At 40.2% G+C, this 26844-nt stretch overlaps 3 protein-coding genes across 3 annotated transcripts; 1 reads left to right on the plus strand and 2 right to left on the minus strand.

The window, feature by feature from the left end:
* Window positions 1–2490: 2490 nt before the first annotated feature.
* LOC131228084 (putative disease resistance protein RGA3) lies at window positions 2491–9581 on the minus strand. The gene is made up of 3 exons (XM_058223915.1): window positions 8948–9581; window positions 6154–8902; window positions 2491–2742 (listed from the first exon to the last, which is right to left on the minus strand). Exons 1-2 carry the CDS (start codon window positions 9389–9391, stop codon window positions 6200–6202), a joined length of 3147 nt encoding a protein of 1048 aa, XP_058079898.1. The 5' UTR covers window positions 9392–9581; the 3' UTR covers window positions 2491–2742; window positions 6154–6199.
* Window positions 9582–14923: 5342 nt separating this feature from the next.
* Window positions 14924–16282, minus strand: LOC131228085 (uncharacterized). The gene is made up of 2 exons (XM_058223916.1): window positions 15678–16282; window positions 14924–15209 (listed from the first exon to the last, which is right to left on the minus strand). The coding sequence occupies exons 1-2, from the start codon at window positions 16280–16282 to the stop codon at window positions 14924–14926; spliced, it is 891 nt and encodes a 296-aa protein (XP_058079899.1).
* An 8482-nt stretch (window positions 16283–24764) lies between these two features.
* Window positions 24765–26410, plus strand: LOC131228086 (putative disease resistance protein RGA3). Its single transcript, XM_058223917.1, has 3 exons — window positions 24765–25317; window positions 25630–26039; window positions 26156–26410. The coding sequence occupies exons 1-3, from the start codon at window positions 24765–24767 to the stop codon at window positions 26408–26410; spliced, it is 1218 nt and encodes a 405-aa protein (XP_058079900.1).
* The last annotated feature ends 434 nt before the right edge of the window (window positions 26411–26844 follow it).

Consider the following 26844-nt stretch of genomic DNA (forward strand, 5'->3'; position numbering starts at 1 on the left):
CCCACCAAAGTTTTGGATGAAAGTAAAAATTGCACACGTGAGGTTTCATGAGGTGCCGCTTCAAGTGGACTGTTCAGATTTTGGAGTCACATCACGTATGATGGGTTCTCAAAAAAGTTCGCACTGAGTTACGTGTGCATTTGGCGTGTGCACGCCCCCACGCGCGGGGAGAGAGAGAGAGAGAGAGAGAGAGAGAGAGAGAGAGAGAGAAGCAGATTCATTCATTCAGTGGCACACTTATAAATTGAGTAAATCTGTAGGTTGAATATTCATATGCACTGTCTATCATTTATTTTTCAGTGGGGCCCAACTAATGAATGGATTCACCGATCTTTATGCTAAATAATCTTCAAGGTGGGACATACTATTTAATTAATTTGTATGTCATATATATTTAATTTACATAGTAAAAGAAAAATAAAAATAAATTTAAATTTACTTCTAAATATGCATGAATTAATATAATACATATTCAAAAACATACTTTAATCATAACCTTACTCTTTCTCTTCTCTTTTGCTAGAGCATGATCGGCATCATACATGTGAACATATGCAAGATCCAAGCCATCCATCGAGTTGGTCCCACTGTGAAAATGACATCTACTTGTCAAATCCTCCACAGTTTAGGTTCGCAGCTAAAACCTTAGCAGAGTTTTCAACGCCATTTGCCTGTTCTTAAAACTGTGCCCCACCTAAATAATGGAGCCCTGACTTTTGTAGAAGATCTTCCAGATGGTCAAATCAAATCCATCCAATGGATCTGGATCTGTGCATTTTGCCTCTGTATTTACACTAGCAATGTATTGTAACTTAAAATTTCCATAAAATGTAGGTAGGTATGTATCCAATGTAAAACGCCCACAGTTGAAGGTTGCTGCTACATGACAATCCCATCATGGTAGGGTTGTCAATGGGTACCCAATGGACCCAACCCGATTTAACGGATCTAGGCCCAATTACTCGGACCCATTTAGAAATATAACAGGTTTGGATCCACCACTTTGGATCCGGTTACAAAATTAGCTCTACTCGGTCCCAGTCGGATCCACCGTTTTGGACCCGGTTGAGACCGGGCTTAAGGTGGGTCTGATTAATTTTAATAATATAATACTCTATGTGTGTATGCTCACACACAAGGTTCAGCTAACTTAGAAATTAGGGAGTAATTAATATTAAATTAAAGATTATTTAATGTTAATAAATAATCTATTAACAAGGTCGCATAGACCTAGATTTTACTAGGGCTGTCAATGGGCCGGGCCTAGTGTTGGTCTGGCCAAAATTCTGATTTTACTGACCCGAGCGTGGCCCATTGACACCCCTAGATCTTACCCGAAAAGATGAGAGAGAGAGAGAGAGAGAGAGGCTTTGAAACTCTCGGCAGGATGGTGGACGATACTCAAGCATTTAGAAATTACTTGAATATTGTGTATATAATATATTATAGTTCGTATTAAACCGTCTAGATTATGTATATTAGCTTAATCTTATTATTATCTAAAAATTACTCTTATTTGGTTATCTGGCTATCAGATTAATGGACAGTTATTGGACGGCTGAAAATGAAAAATATCATGCCTTGTTTGAAGAAACTAGGGTCCATGAACCAGAGGTTACGTGATTGGGTTTCCTCAGCTATGCGGCCCACCTCCAAATCAAGGTAAGCAATCATACATTTTATAAGGAAGAAAGATCATCGGCTCACAGCATGTCAATGCGCATGCAGAAAATGGCTATTCAAAAATCTACATTTTGAAGTGCCTCTGAGATTCCCGCCAACCGTTTAGATGATGGGAGATGTGTGTCCTCAACATTCTGGGTGTTCCCTGTGCCAGTACTATTCATGATGCCCCACTTAATTGGCAGGCGTATGCAATGTTGAGATGATCTGGACCATTCATCCGATGGACCTCACTTTGATTAGCCTAGCCTAAAACGTTTGACCAATCCATGGTGGTTCGCACTTTATGAATTTTCAGATTATATTGTGGTCTAGGGTTGGGTCTAAGCACTTGGGTTAACGACAGGATGGGCTAGACAGCAGGGGGTCAAATTCTGGCTTGATTCAGGTGGGCCTAGTTTTCTATAGAGGCCCCTGATTTTGAAGAATGGCTTTGTAATAGAAGCCTTGGGTCGAGCATAGGCCTGGATGTTCGTAAAAATTGCAAGCCTTTGTAGTATCATTGATGGGAGATACTACAAAATATCACACCCTCTTAACTGTCAGAATGGGCCTGTTATGTACACAATTGGCAAGCCAGCAGTCGGATTGGCTACGATCATCCTTTAAAAAAAAAAAATTAAAAAAAAAATTAAAATTATTTGATGCATCTTATATTAATCTAGGGGCCCAAGACATGTACGCAGTAGCTTGCTGAAAAGCAGACCCCACCTGTATCATTTCTGGGCCGAACAAAACCTTTCCACCCACGATCAATCACAACACTTAATTAACAACATATTTAGAATAGTATTTACTCTTCAGACCACTTCCTATATGTGTGAATTGGATTTCTCAGAAATAGAATTTTGAGCACTTGAATTTACATGTTTGGATGGAGAATTTCTATACTGCGGGTACACAGAGAACCATAGAAATCAAGAAGCTAAGAAAATGTAGAAGATCAATGCAGCCCAGCTATCAGTTCAAAAGATTGTAAGCTGGCAAATCCTTAATGCTGGAGACGTCTTCCAATGCTAGCTCACGCTCCAGCTGCGGTAGTGTCGATTTCAAAACCTCCTAGAAAGATGAGGAAGACAGATCAAAGAGAAAAAAAATCAGGTAAACAAAATTTCAAGGGAACCCAATTCCTTTAGGGACACAAGGATGAATGTGATGAGGTCAATCACCGTCTTCCTCAAGGATAACTAATTCGAATCCATGAAGCTTCTTTGGACTCTTTTGGAGACTACTCGAATCCACAAGGAAAAATCAAGAAAATAGAAATAATATTCTAGAAAATTTGTAAATTGGTTAATTCTTGAATAAACAAGTTTACACCCCTTTAAATAGGGATACTAAGCCATGAAATAAGTTCCGGAATTAAATTACAGCTAAAACTCCTAGAAATCATGACTTACTATAAATAGTAATCTTACAATTTACAGACGGTCATGATTCCTACAACTGCGCATGGTTTTTAGCTAAAGATAGTAAGTGTTCTATTTGGCTGAACCCTGATGTTCCCCTAACTATTCTAACCACTTTTCATGTTGACGCAGCTCCTGGAGCCCAACAATGAAGAGTTGTACTTAAACTAAAACTTGCTATAAATAGTAAAAACAAAATTAAATTGGGAATTTAACTGTTGAACTGATGGGCAAATTTGGTGATGGCAAATTCATTAACGCATTCTACCCAAAATTATATATGGTATTTCGCAAATTCGGCATTGGAATTCCACCGTTTGCGATATACGTCATCCAGGCTAGGTTACTCAGGTACATTTTCCAATCTCCAACTGGGCCCTTTCTGATCCATCTTGACCATGAAACTGGCCACGACCCGCTCTACATCATCTAGGCTAGGTTACTAAGGTACATTTTCTGCCTTCTCTTAAATGGGGTGATGGCTCATCTACCGTTCATGTGGGTACTGATCCAAACAATCCAAATTGTGGACCATCCAATGGAGGTCATGGAATGGAGATGATCAGAGGTATAGATTCAACGATTGATATAAGATGGTTAAGATTCATCCTATTGATGTGATTTCCAGGATATGCTCCATCTACAACAGGACCCACGATTTGGATATCTATAGACACAAATGTATGCCATTTGTGTGCCTGATAAGATCAAGCCACTGTCAATGAAATGGAGTGTCACAGCGGTGCTTACATTGAATTCCATATAAGAAGCAAGCTTCACAAGCCACTGAGCATTCATCATCTGAAATGACACAGAGTAGAGGTTATCAAATGCCATTTCATCTTCTCCAAGCATCTCCAGAAGTCGAACACCTGTTAATGAAGTAGTCTTGCCTGCAAGAAAGTTCCAACCATACGTGATTTTCATTTTCAATGAACACAGTCACAGGAAGACATTTTTAATGTGGGTACCCAATCAACCCGACCCGATTTTAATGGGTCAGGCCAGGTTTGGGTATCACTTTTTGGATCCAATTAAAAATCGGTCTAGGCAGGTTTTGGGTTGGGTCGAGGCAGTTTTAATAGTAAAACTATGTATTTTTAACATGCATTGATTATTCCAGTAAGAAATGAGTTTCCCTATGCTGCACACGTGTAAGAGAGACTATTTATACACATCATGCATCCCCCAAAGCAGCATGCTTGTGTGAGATCTAATCCATCCAGTAGGTAGGCCTAATCATATAAATGCTCTTGACTGTCCCAAAGCCAACTCCAAATTTAGATCCAAAGACTCAATGGGTACCTCGAATCCGATAAGATCCAGGTTTTTAAGAACCAAACCAGACATAAAAGGACCCAAACCTGGCAAGAACCGAGCCTGGTAAGCCCAGGCGCAGGTACTACAAGACCCAACCCTTTGACAGCCCTACCTGTTTGGGTGCCACTTAAAAATGAGTTCATTGCATTTTAATAAATAGTAATTATGTATTAGAGATCATGATTGATGCTTATTAAGATTACCTTGCTAGAAAAGAAATGGGGCGTTCGATAGCATTGACATACATCCAATACCTGCCGAATGACATTGAGTGCCATCTCAAAAACAGTCCAGCAATCAATTAGAATTTTTTCAGATTTTCTCGATGTGATTGAGTTGTCGATATCGATGCTATCGACAGATGCTCAATGGAATTGAGTGGATTGTCGATGACATTGACAAACCCTATTACATAAAAAGTTAAGACATCTGACAACATAGAGTGAGCTCAGATGAAAATGGATTTCTTGCCAAAGCCTGTTGTAGGTTTATGTGCTTGGACGCTAAGTGAGGCCCACTGTGATGTTTGTGAGAAATCCACCCTGTCAATCCATTTTTCGAGCTCATTTTAGGATATGAGACCAAAAATAAGGAAGATCTATAACTCAAGGGAGCCACATCGAGAGGAGAGGATAACAATAGGTAAAGAAATTCCAATCATTGAAATCTTACGGGGTCCACCTTGATATTTATATACTATCCAAACCATTCATAAAGTCATACCCATTGGAATGAACTGAAAACACAAAAAACCAAATTCCTAATATGAAACTCTTATGGCCCTACGATTGTCTCAATTTCCTCTCATGTGGCTCACTTGAGTTCCGGATCCTCCTCATTTTTTGTCTTATATTCTAAAATGAGTTGGAAAATCAGATGCATGGAGTGGATTTCGTTCCTCTAAGTGTGGTCTACTTGATCAACAGATAAATTACAAACAATCAAGTGGGAAGTAGGCATTTTGTAAACGGGCTGGGCTGGTGGGGTTGGGTTTCTCTGGGCCTGGGCCAAGCAAACCTATCGAGTTGGGCTTGGGCCTCCTGTGCTAGAATGCATGCTTGATTGCACTGGCCTGGCCCGACCTAACTCTCTCGAGTTGGACTTGGGCCTCCTGTGCAAGATGCATGCTTGGCTTGGGCCGGGCTCAGTCCTTGAACCTTAAAGTGTCAGATTGAGTGGAGCATCGCTTGACTCGACCCTAACCATGAGGCCCACCGTGATTATGTACTTTAATCAACGCCGTTCATCCATTTTGAAAACTCATTTTAGGTGATGATTCCAAAAATGAAGCAGATGCAAATCTCATGTGGACCAAAATATAGGAAACAGTGGTAATCGACCATTAAAAATCTCTCCCGGCCACAAAAGCTTTGGATGAATCTAATATTTGTGTAGTCTCCTCATCAATGTCCTTGTGACCTTCTCAACAGGTTGGATGACAAATAAACATTCCGGTGGCCCCATGATGTCTTTAATGATGGGAAATCAATGATGACTTTTTTTTTTCCCTGGTATGATCCACCTAAAATTTAGATCTGCTTCATTTTTCATTTTTTGGGAACATGTCCTTGGATCGGGGGATCATCTGATGAATGATAGCACGAAAATAGCAGCAACTGAATTATCCAAACTCTTCAATTGGTGGTCATCAAATGGATGAATTATCCAAACTCTTCAATTGGTGGTCATCAAATGTATATCTATATACTCTGTATCTAAGAGAGAGAGAGAGAGAGAGTACCTAGTTGGAACTTGTCCACTTGATGGATCATCTCATCTTCAGTGCCTCATTCGATTCTGTCGGCGTCAATCCAGATGTTTGGGATGTGTGACGCTTTGCTCCGATACTTCCTTGTGCATTTATCCGCCAGCATTGGATTGCCAGAGATGAATAAATCTTGGAGACAGGTAAGGCCCCACAACCCTTGAGGCAATGACCGCAACTCGGGGCAGCCGATGATCTGGAGACTCCTAAGAGACTTGAGTTGTCCCAAATCATCAGGAAGAGACCTCAATTTAGAGCAATACGCGATGGTAAGAGTCTCTAGTGACTCCAATTGTTTCCATCCATAGGGGAGACACGTCGTGTTCTCTAAATTATGGATCTCAAACGTCTTGAGGCTTGGGAGGTTCGGTAATGGCCACGAAATCTCGCCACATCCCGAGATGTCGAGGGACGTTAGACTTTTCGGGAGGTGTGTCAGCAGTGCCTTCAATTTCCAGCAGTCGTAAATTCTTAATGAGTGTAGAGATGGCATTATCTCTCTGTCTTCTAATCTCAACTCCCACTCCTCCAATTCATACATGTCACTGAACTTGAGCTCTTCCAGCTTTAGGAATGCCACCCGGTTTATGTCCCCACCACTGCTATTCCCGTAAAACTCACTTCCCACCCGTTTTACAAGACCTGCCTTTATTTCAAGGTATTTAAGCGAAGGTAGTCTCCCTAGCCCAGGCAACTGTGTACACTTATTGCAATCTATTAATCTCAAGCTGAACAAATTTGAGAAAGATGAATCTCCTATCCAGGTTGGGAACTTGGAACCAATGTATCCCTTAATTTTCAGCTCTTCTAGGTTTGCAAGGGACGGCCGGAGGGCTTCAAGTACATTTTCCATCCTCTCCACCTCACCATTTCCTGACATTTCAAGAGCATCATCTGGTGACATATTTAGAGACAATACGCGAAGTTGTAACTTGTTCTCCAGTTGTGCTTCCTTAGCCTCATCCACGCTCCCTACTCTCTCCAAGTGATCTATTTGTAGCTTTCCTTGGAGAGAGTCAAGTCGCATCAGCTCTCCAATCTTACATCCCCCATTGCCTCCAACGATAAACCTACTCAACGTTCGAAGGGAACTTATTCTCCCCAACCCTTCCGGTAAGTGCTTTAGTTCCTGTGTGTGTTCAATTTCTAGATGTCTCAAGCGGACCATTGCACTCATCCCACTTGGCAGTCTCTGGAGTTTTCTACAAAAATTCAACTTCAAGGTCTGCATATTGCTGAGACTACTCACTGATTCCGGCAACTCAACTATCTCTGAACAAGATAAGTCAAGATATCGTAAATGCTTCAGCAACCCAATTGAGCTTGGCAATTCTTTAATACGGAAATCAAATGCCCTAAGGGACCTGGCGCATTGGAATAAATGATCAGGGATGGTATCAATTTCTGACTGTCCGGTCTGGAGGAGTGTTAGCAATTTTTTTGCATGACATAAAGGGGTAGGAATGTGTGAGGTTTCCCTGGTGGCAATAAATGATGAATGACGGATTGTAAGTACGGAGCTGGTGTTTCCATTCTCAAAGATGCAACATTCATTCTTTGTAATGAATTGGATGAGATCGTGAAGGAGATCATGTATTGTACAGCTGACTTCATAGCTATATCCCACTTTTTGAAACAAAGACTGCGCCAGTAATTCGTCGAAGTACTCTCCTCCAATTGCTTCCATCTCTCTTTTTCCATCGGGCTTGATGAAACCCTGAGCTAACCACAACTTGACCAAAGTATCCTTCTCCATCAGATGATCCTTAGGATATACTGAGCAATATGCAAAACACTGCTTCAAATGGACAGGCAAATTATAATAGCTCAGCAACAAAGCCGGTAAGATACCTTTCGCGATGTCTCGTATTTCCCATGTTTGGCTTTCCAAGATGTCCTTCCAATCTTGTGTGGTCATCTTGGAACGCATGACGCTTCCAATTACCTTTAACGAAAGAGGCACTCCTTTACACTTCTTCACTATCTCTCTTCCGATCTTTTCCAACGCCCGGCAATCTTCCACTTTCCTCCCAGCGAAAGCTCTGGTTCTGAACAGTAACCAGCTATCATCATAGGATAAACCTTTCAATTCATGCATGTAGGCAGACGGCATGCATGTATTTGCAACCTTCTCGCTGCGAGTGGTGACCAAAATTTTACTTCCAGGAGCACCTCTTTGCAAGGAAAGCATTAATTTCTCCCACCTCTCACTATCATCGTTCCACACATCATCAAGCACAATCAAGAATAGCTTGCCCTGTAATGTTTGGATAAGCTGCTTTTGCAATGAGTCTAGCTGAGAATCCGGTGGACTTGTCCCTACGGCTGCTTCTATAATTGCTTTTGTAAGATTTATGACATTAAAATCATCAGAAACACAAACCCATGGAAACACATCGAAATGGCTCCTCACCCTTTTATCATTGTGGATCAATTGAGCAAGAGTCGTCTTGCCCAACCCGCCAACGCCTACTATCGAAATGACATGAATCCCTCCCTCCTCAGAACTGCTCCCGCTGACCAACTTGCTTATTATTTTATCTTTGTCTCTGTCTCTCCCGAGCATCTTCGATTCATCTACGAGCGAACTAGTTTGAAACTCGGCCTTGTCAGGATGACTACCTCCACGGAAACTGTGAATCTCCGTAAAACTGAACTTACTTTTGTCAGCTGCAATCTGATCCAGCTTCGCACTTACTTCTTTTATCTGTTGCGCAAAATTTCGCTGTGATGCAATTTTGTTGGAAATTGTGGGAAAAAAGGTCCGAACCTTATCTCCAATGCTGCGATTATCAGTATCATCACCGTTGGTCCATGATTCATGGGCCAACCTTATCCAATCTTCTAGACCGCAACATGTAAAGAGTGAAAATAACCACCTACATGCCTGGTTTTCCATGCGCTGCCGATCATCACCATCGTTTGTCTCTGATTCAGGTTCTGGCCATGGAATCATCTCATCTAGCAAGTCCTCCACATCGTAAGCCACGTCTTTGAGCTTTTTTAACCAAAGTTGCATGCTTTCGTTGTGAAATTGGATAATTTCTGCATCATTAAGAAGTGCTTGAATGGATTCGAACGTAGAAGATATCTTTTCAAGTTCTGCTTGGGCACCACCAACCGAATCAACCTCTTCCCCGAGTTTCTTCATAACATTTGAAACAAGTGCATCTCGAATTTTCTTCATAACCATCGAAACAAGCGAATCTGCCATTGTTTCAGAACACGCACAGAGAGAGAGAGAGAGAGAGAGAGAGAGAGAGAGAGAGAGAGAGAGAGAGAGCTTTGAAACCCCTGATAAAGCAGAGATAGAGAGAAAACTTTGAAACCCCAGATAAAGCAGAGACAGAGAGAGAGCTTTGAAACCCCAGATGAAGCAGAGACAGAGACACAGCTTTGAAACCCCAGATGAAGCAGAGAGAGAGAGAGAGAGAGAGAGAGAGAGAGAGAGAGAGAGAGAGAGAGAGAGAGAGAGAGAGAGAGAGAGAGAGAGAGAGAGAGAGAGAGAGAGATCAGATTGTAGGAAATTGAGAGTGAGAGAGTGATCAGATCTCAGGAAATTGAGAGGGAGAGTTCGATGATGGAAGAAATGGTGAGAGATAGAGATGAGAGCTAGAGAGAGAGGTATGATTGCAGGAAATGAGGAGAGAGAGAGAGAGAGAGAGAGAGAGAGAGAGAGAGAGATAAGATTACAGGAAATTTAGAGCGAGAGTAGCAGGAAATTGAGAGGGAGAGAGTGATGATCGAAGAAATGAGAGAGATGAGAGATGAGATGGTAGGAAATCTAGAGAAAGAGATATGGGATATGAGATGCCACGAAAATTGAGAGAGAGATAGACAGAGATACTTCAGGAAACTGAGAGAGAGAGAGGGATCAGATCGCAGGAAACTGAGAGGGAAAGCGATGATCGCCGAAGAAACGAGGAGAGAGATGAGAGAGAGGGTTGCGAGTCAAGGATTCTTTGAATACTTAAGAGAGGCTTGATGCATCAATCTACACCGTCCAACAAAACTCCGTGGGACCCGCAGAAATGTCCGTGTAAAATCCACTCTGTCCATCAGTTTCTCCACGTCATGTTACAATTACAGCACAAAAATCAACCAAATCCAAGATTCAAGTGAGCCGCAACATAAGAAACAGTAGTGGTTGTGCGGCCATGTTTGGAACCTTAGTGGGGCCCACATAGGATTTTGAAGAGTCTGATCTTTGTGCTTTCCCCTTCTTTCTAGTGGGAGTCACCTTTTGAACGGGTTGGATTGTACATAAACATCATATTGAGCCCAGAAAAATTCAATGGTGGACGTTGCTATCCGTCACCAAATTTTTAAATAAAATGGGATAATTTTGTAATTTTGCATCCTTGCGCAGGAACTTCCGAAATCCGCGTCCATCAATTTCTAATTAATTGTTTTGTCAAGTGCCAGCGCATCGTCCATCACGCTCTGCCAGAGTATCAAAGTTCACGGGGGAACAACTCCGTCGGTAGTTGTAACACCCAACGTCATTTTGGGCAAACCGATAGAGTCTGTGATAGTTCACCACCGTTTTAAAAACAGAGGAGACTTTGACCGTACACATGGCTTAGTTGCAAAGCAATCCAGATCGTCCAAATCTCTGATCCATCTGGAGATGAAGCCCGAGAACAAGACACTGACAGATGATAGTGCCCATCTTTTTTCCTCTGTTTTTTTTGTTTTTTTTTCTTGATCAGTGATTTTAGAGATATACTCCATCTAAAACATCTAAAACGTACCCCAGCCCAGTTACATGTGGTGGTCAAATGGTGGTGAACTATCATAGGAAACTAGTCGTTTGGTCAAACCATTCCCCTCACCAAGAGAAAGATGCCTTTCAGCCAAAAGGAATTATATTTATATGATTCATCGCATTCACATTTCCACAGTGTACATCGATTTTATGACAATTCGTGCCTATAATCTTGCAATCTAGACCATTGATCTGTTGTGTAAAATCATGGAGAGATTGCTATATTAAATATTTTATTGATAGGAAAATCATAAGGTTTTGATTAGTGGTCCACAAATAAACGCTTAAAAAGAGAAATGCAACAAGGATCTAGAAAGCATCTAGATTCAAATGAAAAAGGCCTTAATATTGATAGTCTGAATCTTTCAAACCTGAAGAATTCTGATTCAAGCAATATCCATAGCTAAAATCAATAGACCAATGGCTTGGATTACCAAAAAATCATTCCTACTTGTGAGATTTGAGAAGCATGTGTACCGTACAAATATGCGGGCCAGGTATCATTTAATTCCTCAACCGATAAAACAGGAAAGCTCACATCTAACAGGTTTCACGGAAAGTTTCTATCCGTCCAGTGGATATCTTATGACCTACTGTATATTTGAGAAATCCATGCCGTCAAATAGGTTGGTCCCACTATTCTAAATGAAATTGAAATATCTATTCTCATTCATTGACTGATGTGGGCCACAACATGGAAAATAATGTCTGGACGCTTGTAAATAATAAGATACAATCATCGCCCAGTAAATTAGTGTATGGGACTGATTTTTCAACAGAGTAATCATGATAATGAGCCAACCTACTGGACAGTTTAGATTTCACACATACATGACATATTGGAAGCTATTATCTTAGTGGACGGAAACTTATCGTCCAGCGGATTGGACGTGAGCTTTTCTCCTAATAAAATACTGCATGTTGACTAGCGAAGAGTTTCCAATGTTAGCTTTGCACCATTTAGACTATATTAATGTGGGCCCCTTTTCCAATGGAGCATATTTCTAATATCACACTGAATCACTATCAAGCAATGCCAACAATCCAACTAATAGCTATCAAATGAATTTAAACCTTGACTAGCCAGTAGTCCGATTTCAAAGGAAAAAAATAATCACACGGCTAATATTATCTTCCTAGTGCAATTTTTCGGTTGAAATAAGTTCAGGTTGGGTGCCTCGCAGAAAGTCTCGAAGGGTCTGTTTGGGCAGTGGGATTAGAAGGGATTAGGTGGCATGGGATTCATATGCTCCTGTGCCAATTCAACTCCATGTTTGGGAAGAAAGGAAAAGCTTGGATTTACATTAAATGGAATTGCATAGGCTCCCGTGCCAATTTCACTCAATGTTAGCAAGTTGTTGTAGGTCCTACCATGATGTGTGGATTATATCCACACCGTCCACCCATTTATTGAGATTATTTTAGAGCATGGGCCAAAAAATCAGGTAAATCCAATGCTCAAGAGGACCCCACTATAGAAAGCAACGGGGATTGAATACTTACCGTTGAAAACTTTTTTGGGGCCACATAAGTTTTGGGTCTACCTCATTTTTAGGCCCATGCCATAAAATGAGGTTATAAAACAAATGAACAGTTTAGATATAACACATGTGTGTTATTCTCAGTAATTTCAAATAATGGTGGGTATATCCATTCAATGTACCACTGTATTATCAACAAAGGAGGGCATTAATCTCATCCCATGGCAACAGGGGACAATCCCTGCCATGGGTAATAATTATGTTTTTTAATCTCATCCCACCCAATCCCATCTAACCCCCACTGGGCTGGGTGGGATGAGATTCATCCGGTCGTCTGCCAATTCCACTCCATATTTGGGGAGAATAGAAAAGCGTGGAATTACATTAAATAGAATTGCATTGGGTCCCGTGTCAATTTCATTCAATGTTAGTAAGTTGCTGTAGGTCCTACCATGATGTGTGGGCTATATCCACACCGTCCACCCATTTATCGAGATTATTTTAGAGCATGGGCCAAAAAATCAGGTAAATCTAATGCTCAAGTGGACCCCACCATAGAAAGCAACGAGGATTGAATACTTACCGTTGAAAACTTCTTTGGGGCCACATAAGTTTTGGATCTACCTCATTTTTAGGCCCATGCCATAAAATGAGGTTACAAAACAAATGAACAGTTTAGATATAACACATGTATGTTATTCTCAGTAATTTCAAATGATGGTATGTATATCCATTCAATGTATCACCGTATTATCAACAAAGCAGGGCATTAATCTTATCCCACGGCAACAGAGGACAATCCCTTCCATGGGTAATAATTATGTTTTTTGAATCTCATTCCACCTAATCCCTTCTAATCCCACCGCCCAACCAGACCCTAAAGCAGATTTATTGTAACCCTCTTGCAAAGTAATTTAAATACTGGTAGGTTGTGAATATCGTCTTATAAACTGTGATATTATAACTCGCCTTAAGTTTATCTTTAAGTGATTAATTTTCTATCTTTCCACATCAATCTTTACAAGTGTAACATAAACCCTAAAATTTTAATCATAATAAGATACATAATTTTTGTTGTTTGCGTGCCTTGAAAATCATATGTGATTAATGTGGGTCCCATTTCCAATGGAGCATATTTCTAATATCACATTGAATCACTGATCAAGCAATGCCAACAATCCAACAGATAGTTATCAAATGAATTTAAACCTTAACTAGCCAGTAGCCGAATTCAAAGGAAAAAAACATTGGAACCTACTCGCTGGTCAACAACTAATATTATCTTTCTAGTGCAATTTTTTGGTTGAACTAAGTCCAGTTGTGTACCTCGCAGAAAGCTTTTAGAGCAGATTTATTGTAACCATCTTGCAAAGTAGTTTAAATATTAGTAGGGTGTGAATATCGCTTTATAGACTGTGATATTATAACCCATTGTAAGTTTATCTTTAAGCGATTAATTTCCTACTTTCTGCATCAATCTTTACATGTGCAACATAAACCCTAAAATTTTAATCATAATAAGATGCACAATTTTTGTTGTTAATGTGCCTTGAAAATCATATATGATTATCTTATCAATTAAATCGAAGACCTTCTCCATAGATCATGATGATCATGAGTCCTATGCGGACATGTTATTATTGTTATAACCAATTACAAATATAATCATACATATATATAGGTTAAAGAGAGGGTTTCCCTTGTCGTCTTTGAAAAGTTGAGTTTGAGCACAATCGCCACTGATCTCAGTACCTATTTTACGGCCACCTAACAGATTTTAGGATGAGCTGGTGGTTATTCTAATGTGGTCATCCTACTTAAGAGAACCAATGACGAATCGGATGAGAGGTCTCCATTATTATGTTTGACAATGAGTTGATGCGTTTACCCTTATAAAAAAAAAAAAGAAGGTGGGATCAGGCCACCACCAATTTATAAATGAACAAAGATATATAGCCTTTCGGGCTGGGCCTAACAAAAAGGATTTGGACACAGCCTATCATATGAGATCTATACAAGGCTAAACAGAAAACAGAGAGAATGAAAGCTTTGGGAAGACAAGTCTGCAACTGGAGGAGCAGGAGGGGCAGATCAAGGTGAGCCGAGACACCGAAGCAAGGCTGGACATCATCGCGCAATTTAAACACGACTCAGCAGCAAAAAAAACCCATAACTGCCCTACAGAGGAAACAGAGCATCAAAGCCGAACCAACAGGTTCAAAAAAGAGTTGCAAACAGCACAAGCCTGCCAGGCAGGGAGCTAGCCCACGCCCATCTTAGGAATGGATTTCCTGATGAGACCCAGGCCCACCTTATCCAGAGTCATAGAGCCTCTAATCGACCGAGGGAGCTAGGCAGGGGAGAGAAAAAAGGAGTTGGGCTTCCCACCACTAGCAATCTTGGCCAAGCCATCCGCAACTGAGTTGCCTTCGCGAAATGTGTGAGAGAAGCGGAGATTGAGAGACTGCGAGAGACTTTGAACAAACCCCACCTGATACTAGATGTTCCAGGTATCCGAAGAAAGAGAATTGGAAGCCGCATCATGTAAGGTTCTTGAATCAGTTTCAACTTCGATATTGGATAGCTCCATGTCTTTACAGATCTCTATGCCATCTACCATTGCCTGAGCTTCCGCAACGGTATTAGAGACTAGGCCATATTTGTTGTGGAAAGCGAAGATCAGCGACCCATGTTCGTCCCTACAAATACCTCCGCCACCACCTTCCCCCGGGTTACCTCTAGCAGACCTATCAACATTCAGTTTCAGCCATCCCCTACTTGGCCTATTCCAAAAAACTTGGAAGGCTGAGGACTAACTGAGGGCGGAGAAGCTGTCAATGCCAAAATACTACAAGATGGCAGCTTCACGGGCAGAGTTCCTGTTATGGTCAGGGAGATTGGATCCTATCTCAGCCAGCCATTTAGAGACTCTAAAAATGATATTAGGAGAGGATGGCTTAATATTTTCAATTCTGGTGGCATTTTTGCTTAACCAAATCTCCCAAATAATGAAAGAAGGGGTCGGGCCACGAAGGAGTTGAGCTTTGAAAAATCTAGTCAAAATCGATGCCCATTGAAGAATTTGACTATGCACTGTCTGATTGAGGACACGCGAGACATGGAATAGGCCAGCAAAATGATCCTAGACCTTTGACGCAATGGAGCCATGAGAGAACAAATGGTCCAAGTCTTCTAAATTTGAGGAGGCGAGAGAGGGGCCAGCTGTGTGAACTTCAACACAGCAGGAGCACCTGGACGCCAAACTGATTCCAAGTCTTTGGATGACTGAGTCCACTAGGACTACATCATGCATTACTTTCCAAAGAAAGATTGCTATCTTAGGAGGGACGAATTTGTTCCAAACCCACATAGGCCAATGCTGTTTCGGGCGGTGATTTCGCGTAAGGTTCCAGGCAGATCTGAAGGAAACTTTACCTGAAGGGGACAATGTCCGGATGAAGCGATCTTTTCTGTGAGAAGGAGAAATACCACTATTGACGATAGCTTGGACAACAGGGGGAGTGACAAAATTATCAATCAACTCCCAGTTCCAGGTTCCAGAGGGAGTCCAAAAATCTTTAATCTGGGCAGTCTTCTCAAGCTCTGATAAAGGGTGAAATGAAGCTCCCAATAGTAGACCACCACTGGTCCAGTTCTGGGACCAGAAGCAAGTGTTTTCCTTACCGATTAGCCATCTCGAGTTACGAATAACGGGAAGCATGAGGTGTTGTATATCTTTCCAAAGGTCGGATCCCTCTAGCTTGATCTCACCATTTCTGTTAAGGAACTTGGGAAGATATTTAGCTCCAAAGAAAGTGGCCCAAAGTGAGTTCCCTTCCATGAGTTTCCATGCCATCTTTGACGCAGGGGAGGACGTGAGGTCGAGCACCGTCTTCCTCAAGAGGATAACTATTGCGAATCCACGGAACTTCTCTGGACTCCTCACAGAGACTTCTCGAATCCACGAGGAAAGAAAGCAGAAAATAGAAATAAATTCTAATAAATTCGAAATTGATTGATGAATAATTGATGATTGCATAATGTGTGTCCTTACACCATTAATATAGAAAAAAATAAACTAAAATTCGTAATTACCAAAAATAGCAAAATTCTAACTCTAATAAAAATCCTAATTCTAATAAAACTCTTCTAAGGCCTAATTTCTAAAAATAAAAATTGCAAATAAACTTTCTCTAGAAGAGTCCTAGTATAACTAAAAGTTATTTATAAAAGGAAAGAAAATCTAAAACTCTAAAAAATATTAAAAAATTCAGAATTACTAAAAATAGTAAAATTTTTCTAAAAATTCGTTTTTGAGCTGAAAGTGCACGTTTTCTGACGAAACGGACAGATGCGACCCACTTTGTGGGTCGGTTCACCTCGGATGGCCCGTTTCAGTAAAGATTGATAGGTTGTACGCCCCATAACGATACCCGGATCAAAAGTTATGGTTAATTCACTGTCCATCTTCTTTTGGCTCAACCATGCTGGGAACGTATCTGTGATACGTTCTACATCAGACCCCTCCACTTGAAAAAAACTCGTCCTCGAGTTACGCAAGAGACTTGGCACATGAGTCTGAGATAACTTCTGACGCCGATGTTCATTAGCCCTTTTTTTGTACTTGGCATTAAGCTCTTGAGCTGACACAATACATGTACTCATGTTTTCCTTGACTTGACTAATATTGATCAGTTCCTTCACATCTGTCTTCAAGATCTCATATTTTTTCTGATAATGTGGGCAATTAGGCAGACTTGCCCCTGAGACAGGATCAACGTGATTTTGTATATCTCGTATGGGAGGCAACTTATCGGGGGGTTCATCGAGCACAATCTCCTTGAACTCCTGTAAAATTGACTTCAAATCTTCTGGGATATTCACAGGCTCCATATATTTTTCATTTTCAACTAATGAATATATATGTTTTGTTTCCTCAGATTGTTTGACAAAAGCCTGTTCAGTTGTGAGAGACTGTTCCTCAACTTTAGAAGTCTTGGGTTGGTTTTCCATTCCTATAGAGGTCACATGTTCGCCACTGATGAATCCTGTGGTCTGTTGCAACTCCGTTTTGACCCGGTCACCTCTTGCCGACAAATAATAGGATTTCTCTGCATAACCCTTTAATGATTGGTTATCTTGCCAATAATTTTGATTTTGTTGGAATAATACCTGATCATAATTGGTAGGGAAGAATCGCATGCACAATAACTTCTTCATCCGCGACCACATGCGGATTGACGCCTTCATCCGTCTCGTTCGCTCGAGTTGAAGTTATTCCCACCAATCTGAAGCTCTGCCCGTCAACTTGTCGGCCACGAGTTTAACTTTCTTTTCTTCCATTATGTTCATGTAGTCGAAGAAATGTTCAACTTTAAGCAACCAATCGAGGAAGTCCTTGAAGTAGAGTTGACCATTAAAACTAGGAAGATCGACTTTCATCTTGAATTCTTGGTCCATCCGATCCATCTGATCAATGGCTCGTCTAGGATGCTGTAAAATCATGTCGCTAGATCCCACTTTATCAGGAGTGATTCTGTAGTTCACTGATAGCGTTGCCCTACGATCAATATGATTACGAATTCTAGCAATTGTTGATGGTGGATCACCACCATGAACACGGAGCTGCCCTAGGGCCTCCGCCAAACGATCCGCCATGCGATCGATGGAAGCCTGCAGCCCTTGCATGGCTTGCCGATTCTCTCGTCGTGCTGCTTCGAAAGCTGCCGCCGTTAAAGGTAAATTTCCTGGAACACCGCCCATGGGATTGTTGCCCGACCCGTCGTTAGAAGCCATCTATCCGAGGAAAAACCTCGCTTTGATACCAAACTGATGCAGGGGAGGACGTGAGGTCGAGCACCGTCTTCCTCAAGAGGATAACTATTCCGAATCCACGGAACTTCTCTGGACTCCTCACAGAGACTTCTCGAATCCACGAGGAAAGAAAGCAGAAAATAGAAATAAATTCTAATAAATTCGAAATTGATTGATGCATAATTGATGATTCCATAATATGTGTCCTTACACCATTAATATAGAAAAAAAAAACTAAAATTCGTAATTACCAAAAATAGCAAAATTCTAACTCTAATAAAAATCCTAATTCTAATAAAACTCTTCTAAGGCCTAATTTCTAAAAATAAAAATTGCAAATAAACTTTCTCTAGAAGAGTCCTAGTATAACTAAAAGTTATTTCTAAAAGGAAAGAAAATTTAAAACTCTAAAAATATTTTAAAAATCGGAATTACTAAAAATAGTAAAATTTTCCTAAAAATTCGTTTTTAAGCTGAAAGTGCATGTTTTCTGACGAAACGGACAGATGCGACCCACATTGTATATCTTTCCAAAGGTCGGATCCCTCTAGCTTGATCTCACCATTTCTATTAAGGAACTTGGGAAGATATTTAGCTCCAAAGAAAGTGGCCCAAAGTGATTTCCCTTCCATGAGTTTCCATGCCATCTTACAGCAAAACGATTGCATGAGATGGACAACCCTCCTGATTCCAAGACCGCCCTCTATAACTGGAAAGCACATATCCACCCATTTCACCCAATGCCACTTCTGTCTTCCTTCATAGCATCCCCAGAAGAAATGAGAGAAAGCTCTCTCAATCATGTGGAAAGCTTTCCTAGGGATATTAGCCGTTGAAAGCAAGTGCATGGAGAAGCTAGATAGCACATGCTTGATGAGGACCAGTTTAGCTGCTTGGTTGAGAAGTTTCATCTTCCATCCTGCAACTTTATGCTCAATTTTCTGGATTAGGGGAAGAAAGTGAGCCATACACATTCTGCCTTTGATCAGCGGGATTCCTAAATAGTGCAGCGGGAGCATTTACCCTACCTTGTATAAAAGTATTAGTATCTACGGATATATAATATTATTATCAGACCCGTTAGAAACTTACATCAAAAGATCGTCTTTAGTCTTTATATTTGATGACTCACTGTACCTAATTTAGATTATAGGTACTTGCTTTGACTAATCTTGAGACCCAATGACATGTGAGGAGATCAAATGTATAATTTAATGTGCTTTTAGCTTGCTTGATTCATATGTGGGTGTTGTTGTGCCTATGAATTAGAATATGGTTAAGGTTTATATGATCCAACAAGTGATCAGCTTATTAATTAGCTAGGAATATTATTACGGATGTGATCTCGCAAATTGAACCATCCATCAAGCGATTTTTCGTTGACACCAACACTTGAAAGGTTCTAAATGCAAATATCATATTAATTTTGTTTTAACCATTAAAAGGTTTTAGTCATACTTAATGATAATTTTGAGTTAAGATCTTGTGGTCTACCACTTGTTTTTGTATGTGTATTGGATTAAAGGTAGATGACCACAATGAGTGAAAGGATTAGGAAATTTTGAATACATAGTTATGCAAGATTACAGACTTCAGATATAGTATAGGCTAATACCAATTAGAGTGGTGGAGCAACATGGTGGTATCTTTCTCTAAAACCCTATCTCTTCTTTATAAATAAATACCATGCCAAAGGGATAAAGAGCGCCTTTTAAAATCTAGCCCCCTTGAAAAGAGAAAAAAGTGAGAAGAGAGAGAGACAGGAAGAGAGAGTTAACATCTCAGCTTTCCTCATCCACATGTGCATATGTATGGGGCCTACTTATGGACATTTTAGACCTGACCTAGCTTGGCCCACCTCAGGCTGGGCTTAGACTCGATTATCAGGCCCAAGGACCCGGTTCAGGCTTATACTTTCAGCCTGTTTTTCATTCAGGCCGGACTTGGACTTAGTCATCCAAAAGCCCGATAACCCAGCCCAGTCCGATATTTTTTCAACACTTAAAATCCCTTTATTCCTTAGTTGGAAAGCAATCCAGCTTGTCCAAATCTCCTCCCTCCAAATTTCTTACCCATCTGGATATGAAGTGCAAGAAAAAGACACTGACAGAGTTGTTTGGTTTTTTTTTTTTTGTCATTTGAATTTGGATTGCCCAATATTTTACTTTTAACCATCCATTAAATATTGATCGATTGGACAGTTAAGATTTCTTGATCCTTGATTTTAGAGATATGATCCATCCACAAGTGACCCACAACTTAGGTGGCCCACCATTGTCAAATGGTGGTGAACTATGACAATAATAAAGCCGTTTGGTCAAACCTTTATCTTCAATCCTCATCAACAGAGAGATTCTTTCCCGCAGAGGAATTATATGATACGTGGCACTTATCTTTCCACAGCATACATCGATTTTATGAGAAGTCGTGCATAAAATCATGCAATCCAGACCATTGATCTCTTGTATACAAACATTGATAGACTGTTATATCAAATATTTTATTGATAGGAAAATATGAATGCTTTGATTAGTGGTACAAAAATAAACGGTTGAAAAGAGAAATACAACAAAGATCTAGATTCAACTAAAAAACCTTCTATATGTGATCTTTAAAAGTAGAAGAGTTTGAAGCACGAAAAATCACAGTTAGAATCAATTATCAATGGCTTGGATTACCAAATCATGCTACCAAATTGTGAGATTTGAGAGCGCATATGCACCGTGCAAAGATGCGGACCAGGTATCATTTAATTATTCTACCGACAAAAAAGGAAAGCTCACATCCAACAGCTTACACACTGTCAATTGATATCCGTGCAGTGGATATATTATTATATATAGTGTTTTTGAGTAATCCATACCGTTCAATAGGTTGGTCCCATAATTTTAATAAAACTACATAATAATCATTACCATTCAATAGATAAATGGGTCACACAATGGAAAATAATGTCTGGATGCTGCTAAATAATAAAATATAATTTTGGCCCATCAAATAAATATATGGAGCTGATTTTTTATATAGAGTAATCTTCATGGTGATTCTACATACTGGACAGTTTAGATTTAATACACTCTTGACTTATTGGAAGCTATTAGCTTGGTGGACGAAACTTACTGTCCAACCGGTTGGACGTGAGGTTTTTTCCAAATAAAATAGTGTACGTTGACTACTGGGCTGTTTGATTTTCCAAATCCTACCTAAATATATTTAAGGGCTGTTTGATTTTGTAATTACAGTGGTAATTCAATGTAAATGGGTAATAATTATTTACCTTTTTAATTTCCAGCGCCTCACTTCATCCAAGGAAAAAACATGTTATGTGTGGGGCCTACCATGATATTTATGTCTTATCCACACCGTTCATCCCTTTAGCCAGATCATTTTAGATATTAGCCGAAAAAAGAGGCAGATATAAAACTCAAGTGGACCACATCATAGGATATAATGAGAATTGAGCTCTTGATTTTGAAAGATTTTTTAGGGCCCTGGAAAATTTGGATCAAACGGATATTTTTGTTTTCCTTTTATTTATGAATATGTAACCTTAATGTTAGATGACAAATAAACACCAATGTTGGACCCAAGGAAAAAATTAACTTTCAACTGTTGATGTCTTTATAATTATTGTTTCTTAATATGTGGCCCACTCAAACTTGGGATTTACCTCAATTTTGGACTCATACCCTAAAATGTACCATTAAAACAAGTCAAGCTAGTCATAATTACCTTTTTTATTTTCACCAACATTGAATTACATCTCGAAAATCGGTCTAAAAAATTATGTTGTTAATGATTTGAACTTGTGGGTCCCATGGTGATGTATGTGACTTATCCATACCATCCAACCTTTTTAATGGCACATTTTAGGGAATAGGTCTAAAAATATGCCAATCCCAAAGTTGAGTGGGCCACACCTTAAGAAAAAATGATTGTAAAGTCGTCAACTATGAGAAGTTATTAATTTTCTCCCTAGGGCTCACATTGATATTTATTTATCATCCAACCTGTTCATAAGGTAACAGAGTCATAGATAAATGAAAAACAAAACTATCATCTTGATCCAAGACATTTTGACAGTCCAAAACTTTTAGGACCCTTAAAAAGTTTTTAACGGTAAAAGCTCAGTTCTCATTATTTCTTATGGTGCAGTCTACTTGAGCATTATATCTGCTTCATTTTTTCACTAATACCCTAAAATTAGTTTGCTAAAGGGATGAACAGTGTGGATAAGACACGTGTTTCATGGTATAAGGCTTTTTCTTTCCTTAGGTGACGTTAGAGTGCTATGAGTTAAGCGGCTGTCAACACCACTGGTAATTCAAAGGTAAATAATTATTATTTTCTCATTGTTCCGATGCTCATTTAAACATGTTTACTTTTTTAACATTAAAATACATGTATGTTGCTTATTCAAGAGTCTATCTGTGAAATATGTGCCAGCTACGTACATTTAAGGTATAAATTATTCAAAAAAAAAAAAAAACAGAAAAGCAAATCCAAAGCTCAAGTGTATCAACCCCACGTGAAAAAGTGAACTGAACACCTACACTTAAAATCTTCTCGAGGCCACTGTTTTCTTTAGTGTGAGTCATTTGAGTGTTGGATTTGCATTATTTTTCGGCTCATCCCTTCAAATGTTCTGATAAAAAAGATGGATGGCGTGGAAATGTAATATACATCACGGTAGGCTCATAAATTTAAACGAATCCTTTTAGACCAGTTTTCAAAGAAAAATGTCAGCGTATTTTCAAAACAGTGAAAAAGGTAATAATTGTTTATTTATCGTGTATTTGCTAAAATTTAAAAAATCAAACGGTTATAGTAGTTCTGCATTATCTAGACGATATTAAATGTGGGTCCCATTTCCAATGGAGCATATATCTAAAAATCACACTGATCCAGCAATGCCAACCATACGACTAACGGCAATCAAATAGATGGTTAAACGTAAAATAACCAGTGGTCCAAATTCAAAGGAGAAAAACTCACATTGCTAATATTATCTTCCTGGTGCAATTTTTCAGATGGTTGAGTAAATTATTGGACAGTTTGGATTCTTGAAGAGTCATCATCATTTTGCAAATGGTGTAGAACTCACATAAGAATCTAGACCAATGATCCAAATTAAAAAGAAAAAAATAAAAATAAAAATCATGACAGCTGAGATGCTTCTCTTGTAAGCTGTAATACATGAACAATTCAAAAGCTTCTCTTGTAAGCTCTTCCAACGCCTATAAAAAAGGGCACAACTGAAATAGATATACACACACCAAAGCTCTGCATCTCTATTTCTCACCGTTCTCTCCTCTTCATCCCATTAGCAGCATGGCCCATGCACTAATCACCGTTGCATTGGAGAACTTGGACACCATCATTCAAGACAATGTGAGCTGGTTGGCCAGTGCTGCCGACAATCTCCAATCTCTTTCCGCGACATTTGCATCGATCCTACCCGTGCTTGAAGATGCAGAGATGAAACAAGCAAGCGAAGTGGCAGTGAGAGAGTGGCTATCAAGGCTACAAGATGTGGCCCACGACGTAGATGACATGATCGATATATGGCGGATAGATTCTCTCATATCAAATGCCCACAAACATGGTATTGCTAGATTAACAATCATGTTTGAATTCATTTCATTTGATTGATGGTTATTGGATCTGATTAACATGTTTTCACTTACAGGTATTTGCGCCGCCAAAAGAGCACGTTCTTCCGCATCAAGTGATCACATCCAACAGATGGTAAATGAAATTAAAGAAAAACTAGACCAGCTCGCCAATGAAAAGAACATGTACCAATTTAAAGAAATTCCAATGGCTGGGATGGAAGAATTTCTGGTGGTCCCCTCAACTACCTACGAACCAGAGATTTTCGGCAGGAACCAAGATGTAGAATGTATAGTAAGCAAGTTGGTTAGTGAAGATTGTCCTCTCATTTCTGTAGTTGGAATTCGGGGAATCGGCAAGACAATGCTCTAGGCTCATCTGTAACGACGAGAGGGTGAAGAGACACTTTGATAAAACAATTTGGGTCTGTATGTCGGATGATTTGGATGTGACCAAGCTCACCTATAAGATCATACAATCTTCAAACTGGTCCTGCAACGATCCATCCAACTTGGACTCAATGCAGCGGAGTCTTCATCGATGTTTGGACGGGTCGCAGTTTTTACTAGTGTTGGATGATGTTCGGAATGAAGACGAAAGCAGAATTCTAGCCACCACTGGCCGCCTCAAAGCTGCAATGGTTGGCCGCCTCAAAGCTGCAATGGTAATGGACTCTGCTTACATATATGATTTGGATGCTTTATCGGAGAGCAAGTTTTGTCCTTGTTCTATTCCAATGCTTTTGTTGGAAGGGGAACGGAAGTGGAACCGGAGCTGGAAGGGATCGGTAGGGAAATTCTTAAGAAATGCAAAGGCGTTCCTCTTGCAGTGAAGAAGGTAGGGTGTCTCTTGCGCTTCAAGAGAACAGAACAAGATTGGCGATTGGTCTTGGAGAGTGAAATGTGGGATTTATGGACATCGAAAGTGGCATTCCACCGACACTTTGGTTGAGCTACTGCCATTTGCCTGCGCATTTGAAGCGATGCTTTGCATATTGCTCTGTATTCCTGAAAGACTGTAAGATAGAGAAAGATAAATTGATCAAGCTGTGGATGGCCCAAAATCTCATCCGACCCAACAGAAGGAGAGCGGTGGAAGATGTCGGCAAAGACTACTTCAATCATCTAGTAGGCTGCTCATTGTTTGAAAGTATAGAAGACGATGACGTTGGTGTCATCACCTTTAAGATGCATGATCTTGTGCATGATCTCGCTTATTTCGTCGCAAAAGGGGAATGTGGCAGTTTGGAGATTGGGAAGCCAGGCCGCCATCTATCATTGATTCTTGACGATGTCGTATCATATGATCTCACCCCATTATTCAGTGTGAAGAAATTGTGCACGCTCTTACTCTCTGCACCAGCCGAAGTCGAGGCCATCCTCGACAGTCTATTCCACCGTCTGCTTCATCTCAGGACGTTGGATCTAAGTGGCTCCTTTCCTCAAATATTGTCAAGTTCAATTGGTAAATTAAAACGATTACAGTGCCTTGATCTCTCCTGGTCTAACATAATCGAGTTGCTTGAATCGGTGACTGACCTCTGTAATCTACAATCCTTAAAACTCCAATGGTGTAACAGCCTAAAGAAATTACCAAGTGGAATGTATAAAATAGTTTGCCTTAGACATCTTCAAGTTCAAGGCACTTATAGCTTGAGATTATTACCAGAAGGATTAAGGAGATAAAGCTCCCTTCGGACGTTGGATATGTTCGTTGTTGGGGGCGAGGGTGGTGAATGTAGGATTGGAGAACTGAAAGACCTTAACCATATCGAAGGGGAGCTGTCGATCAGGATCTTGGAGAAAGTAGCGAGCGTGGATGAGGCCAGAGAGGCAGAGTTAGAGAGGACATCCCACCTTCGTAGCTTCTCTTTACATTGGGATGTTGGTCCTAAGCCAGTGTTTGATGGTATATTAACAAGTTGTGAGATGAAGATGCCGAAGCTAGGTTTCGAAGAGTTGGGGAGGCTGGACGCCATATTCGAAGGGCTTCGACTACCTCAAATGAATTTGAAAGAGTTGGAAATAATCTATTATCCTGGTTCTAGGTTCCCTAGTTGGATTGGCAATCTGTTCTTCGCCGGCCTAATCAGGGTGACACTATCACATTGTGAAAATTGTAGCCAGCTGCCTGCCCTTGCGCATTTACCGTCTCTTCGATATCTCTATATATCGGAGAGTGATGAGGTAAAGATGGTGGACCGTGAGTTTTGGTGTAGTGGAAGTGACAATGGCAAGAGTTCGAAGAGATTAACATTCCCAAAGTTGAGGAATTGTCTTTCGAATCACTGTCAAATTGGCAGAAGAGGGAGTTGACAGTGGAAAATGACAACAAGGAGAACGTCGCAATGCCGTCGCTAATCAATGATTATCATGCGGTGCCCCAAGTTGAAGAGGTTGCCCCACCAGCTTCCTCAAAGCCTAAGGATAAAGTGACCCAGCTATCATGTCATCTTCCATCACTCAAAGATTTGGTTGTCGATGGCCAAATCTTATCATGGCCATTGCCGGACCTCTTCGGTCTCAAGTTTTTAACGGTACTGAACCTTCCAGTTTGAGTATTACTGCCTCCCAATGCATTGGGACATCTCAAGGCTTTTAAGAATCTTGCAATCCAAGGCTACAAAATACATATGTATTTGCCTGAAGGATTGGAGCAACTCGAGAGGCTTGAAATCAAGAATTGCTATGAATTGCCTGATGGGTTAGGACAGCTGAAAGCGCTTTGGGCTTTAAGCATCTGTTCACTCCCCAAGTATAGGGTTGTGATGTAGTAATAAACTCGGTAAGACCGAGGTCGAATCCACAGGACTGAAACTTGTACGTTATCTGAAACTAAGTAGAACTAGAACTAGATTAAGATGTGATCTAACCAAATATAATTTAGGGAATAATTGTGGAATAATTATCTAAAACTTAAGTAATTCAGAGGAAGGAAACTAGGGATTCAAAGGATCCACTTGTAGGGATCAGGGAGATCTTATGCCTGCTT

The sequence above is a fragment of the Magnolia sinica genome, chromosome 15 (genome assembly GCF_029962835.1).
Source record: "Magnolia sinica isolate HGM2019 chromosome 15, MsV1, whole genome shotgun sequence".
Classification (NCBI taxonomy): Eukaryota; Viridiplantae; Streptophyta; class Magnoliopsida; order Magnoliales; family Magnoliaceae; genus Magnolia; species Magnolia sinica.

Bases quoted from the DNA above. Each gene is read 5' to 3' on its own strand.
- LOC131228085 (XM_058223916.1), bottom strand. From the start codon at position 16,282: ATGGCATGGAAACTCATGGAAGGGAACTCACTTTGGGCCACTTTCTTT. The intron at 15,210-15,677 runs GTGCTCCTGCTG...TTTTTGGAATAG, and splicing joins GGAATCAGTTTGGCGTCCAG to GCCAAGTAGGGGATGGCTGA.
- LOC131228086 (XM_058223917.1), top strand. From the start codon at position 24,765: ATGGACATCGAAAGTGGCATTCCACCGACACTTTGGTTGAGCTACTGC. The intron at 25,318-25,629 runs GTAAATTAAAAC...ACCATATCGAAG, and splicing joins AATATTGTCAAGTTCAATTG to GGGAGCTGTCGATCAGGATC. The intron at 26,040-26,155 runs GTAAAGATGGTG...TCAAATTGGCAG, and splicing joins ATATATCGGAGAGTGATGAG to AAGAGGGAGTTGACAGTGGA.
- LOC131228084 (XM_058223915.1), bottom strand. From the start codon at position 9,391: ATGGCAGATTCGCTTGTTTCGATGGTTATGAAGAAAATTCGAGATGCA. The intron at 8,903-8,947 runs GTTCGGACCTTT...ATTGCATCACAG, and splicing joins ATCGCAGCATTGGAGATAAG to CGAAATTTTGCGCAACAGAT.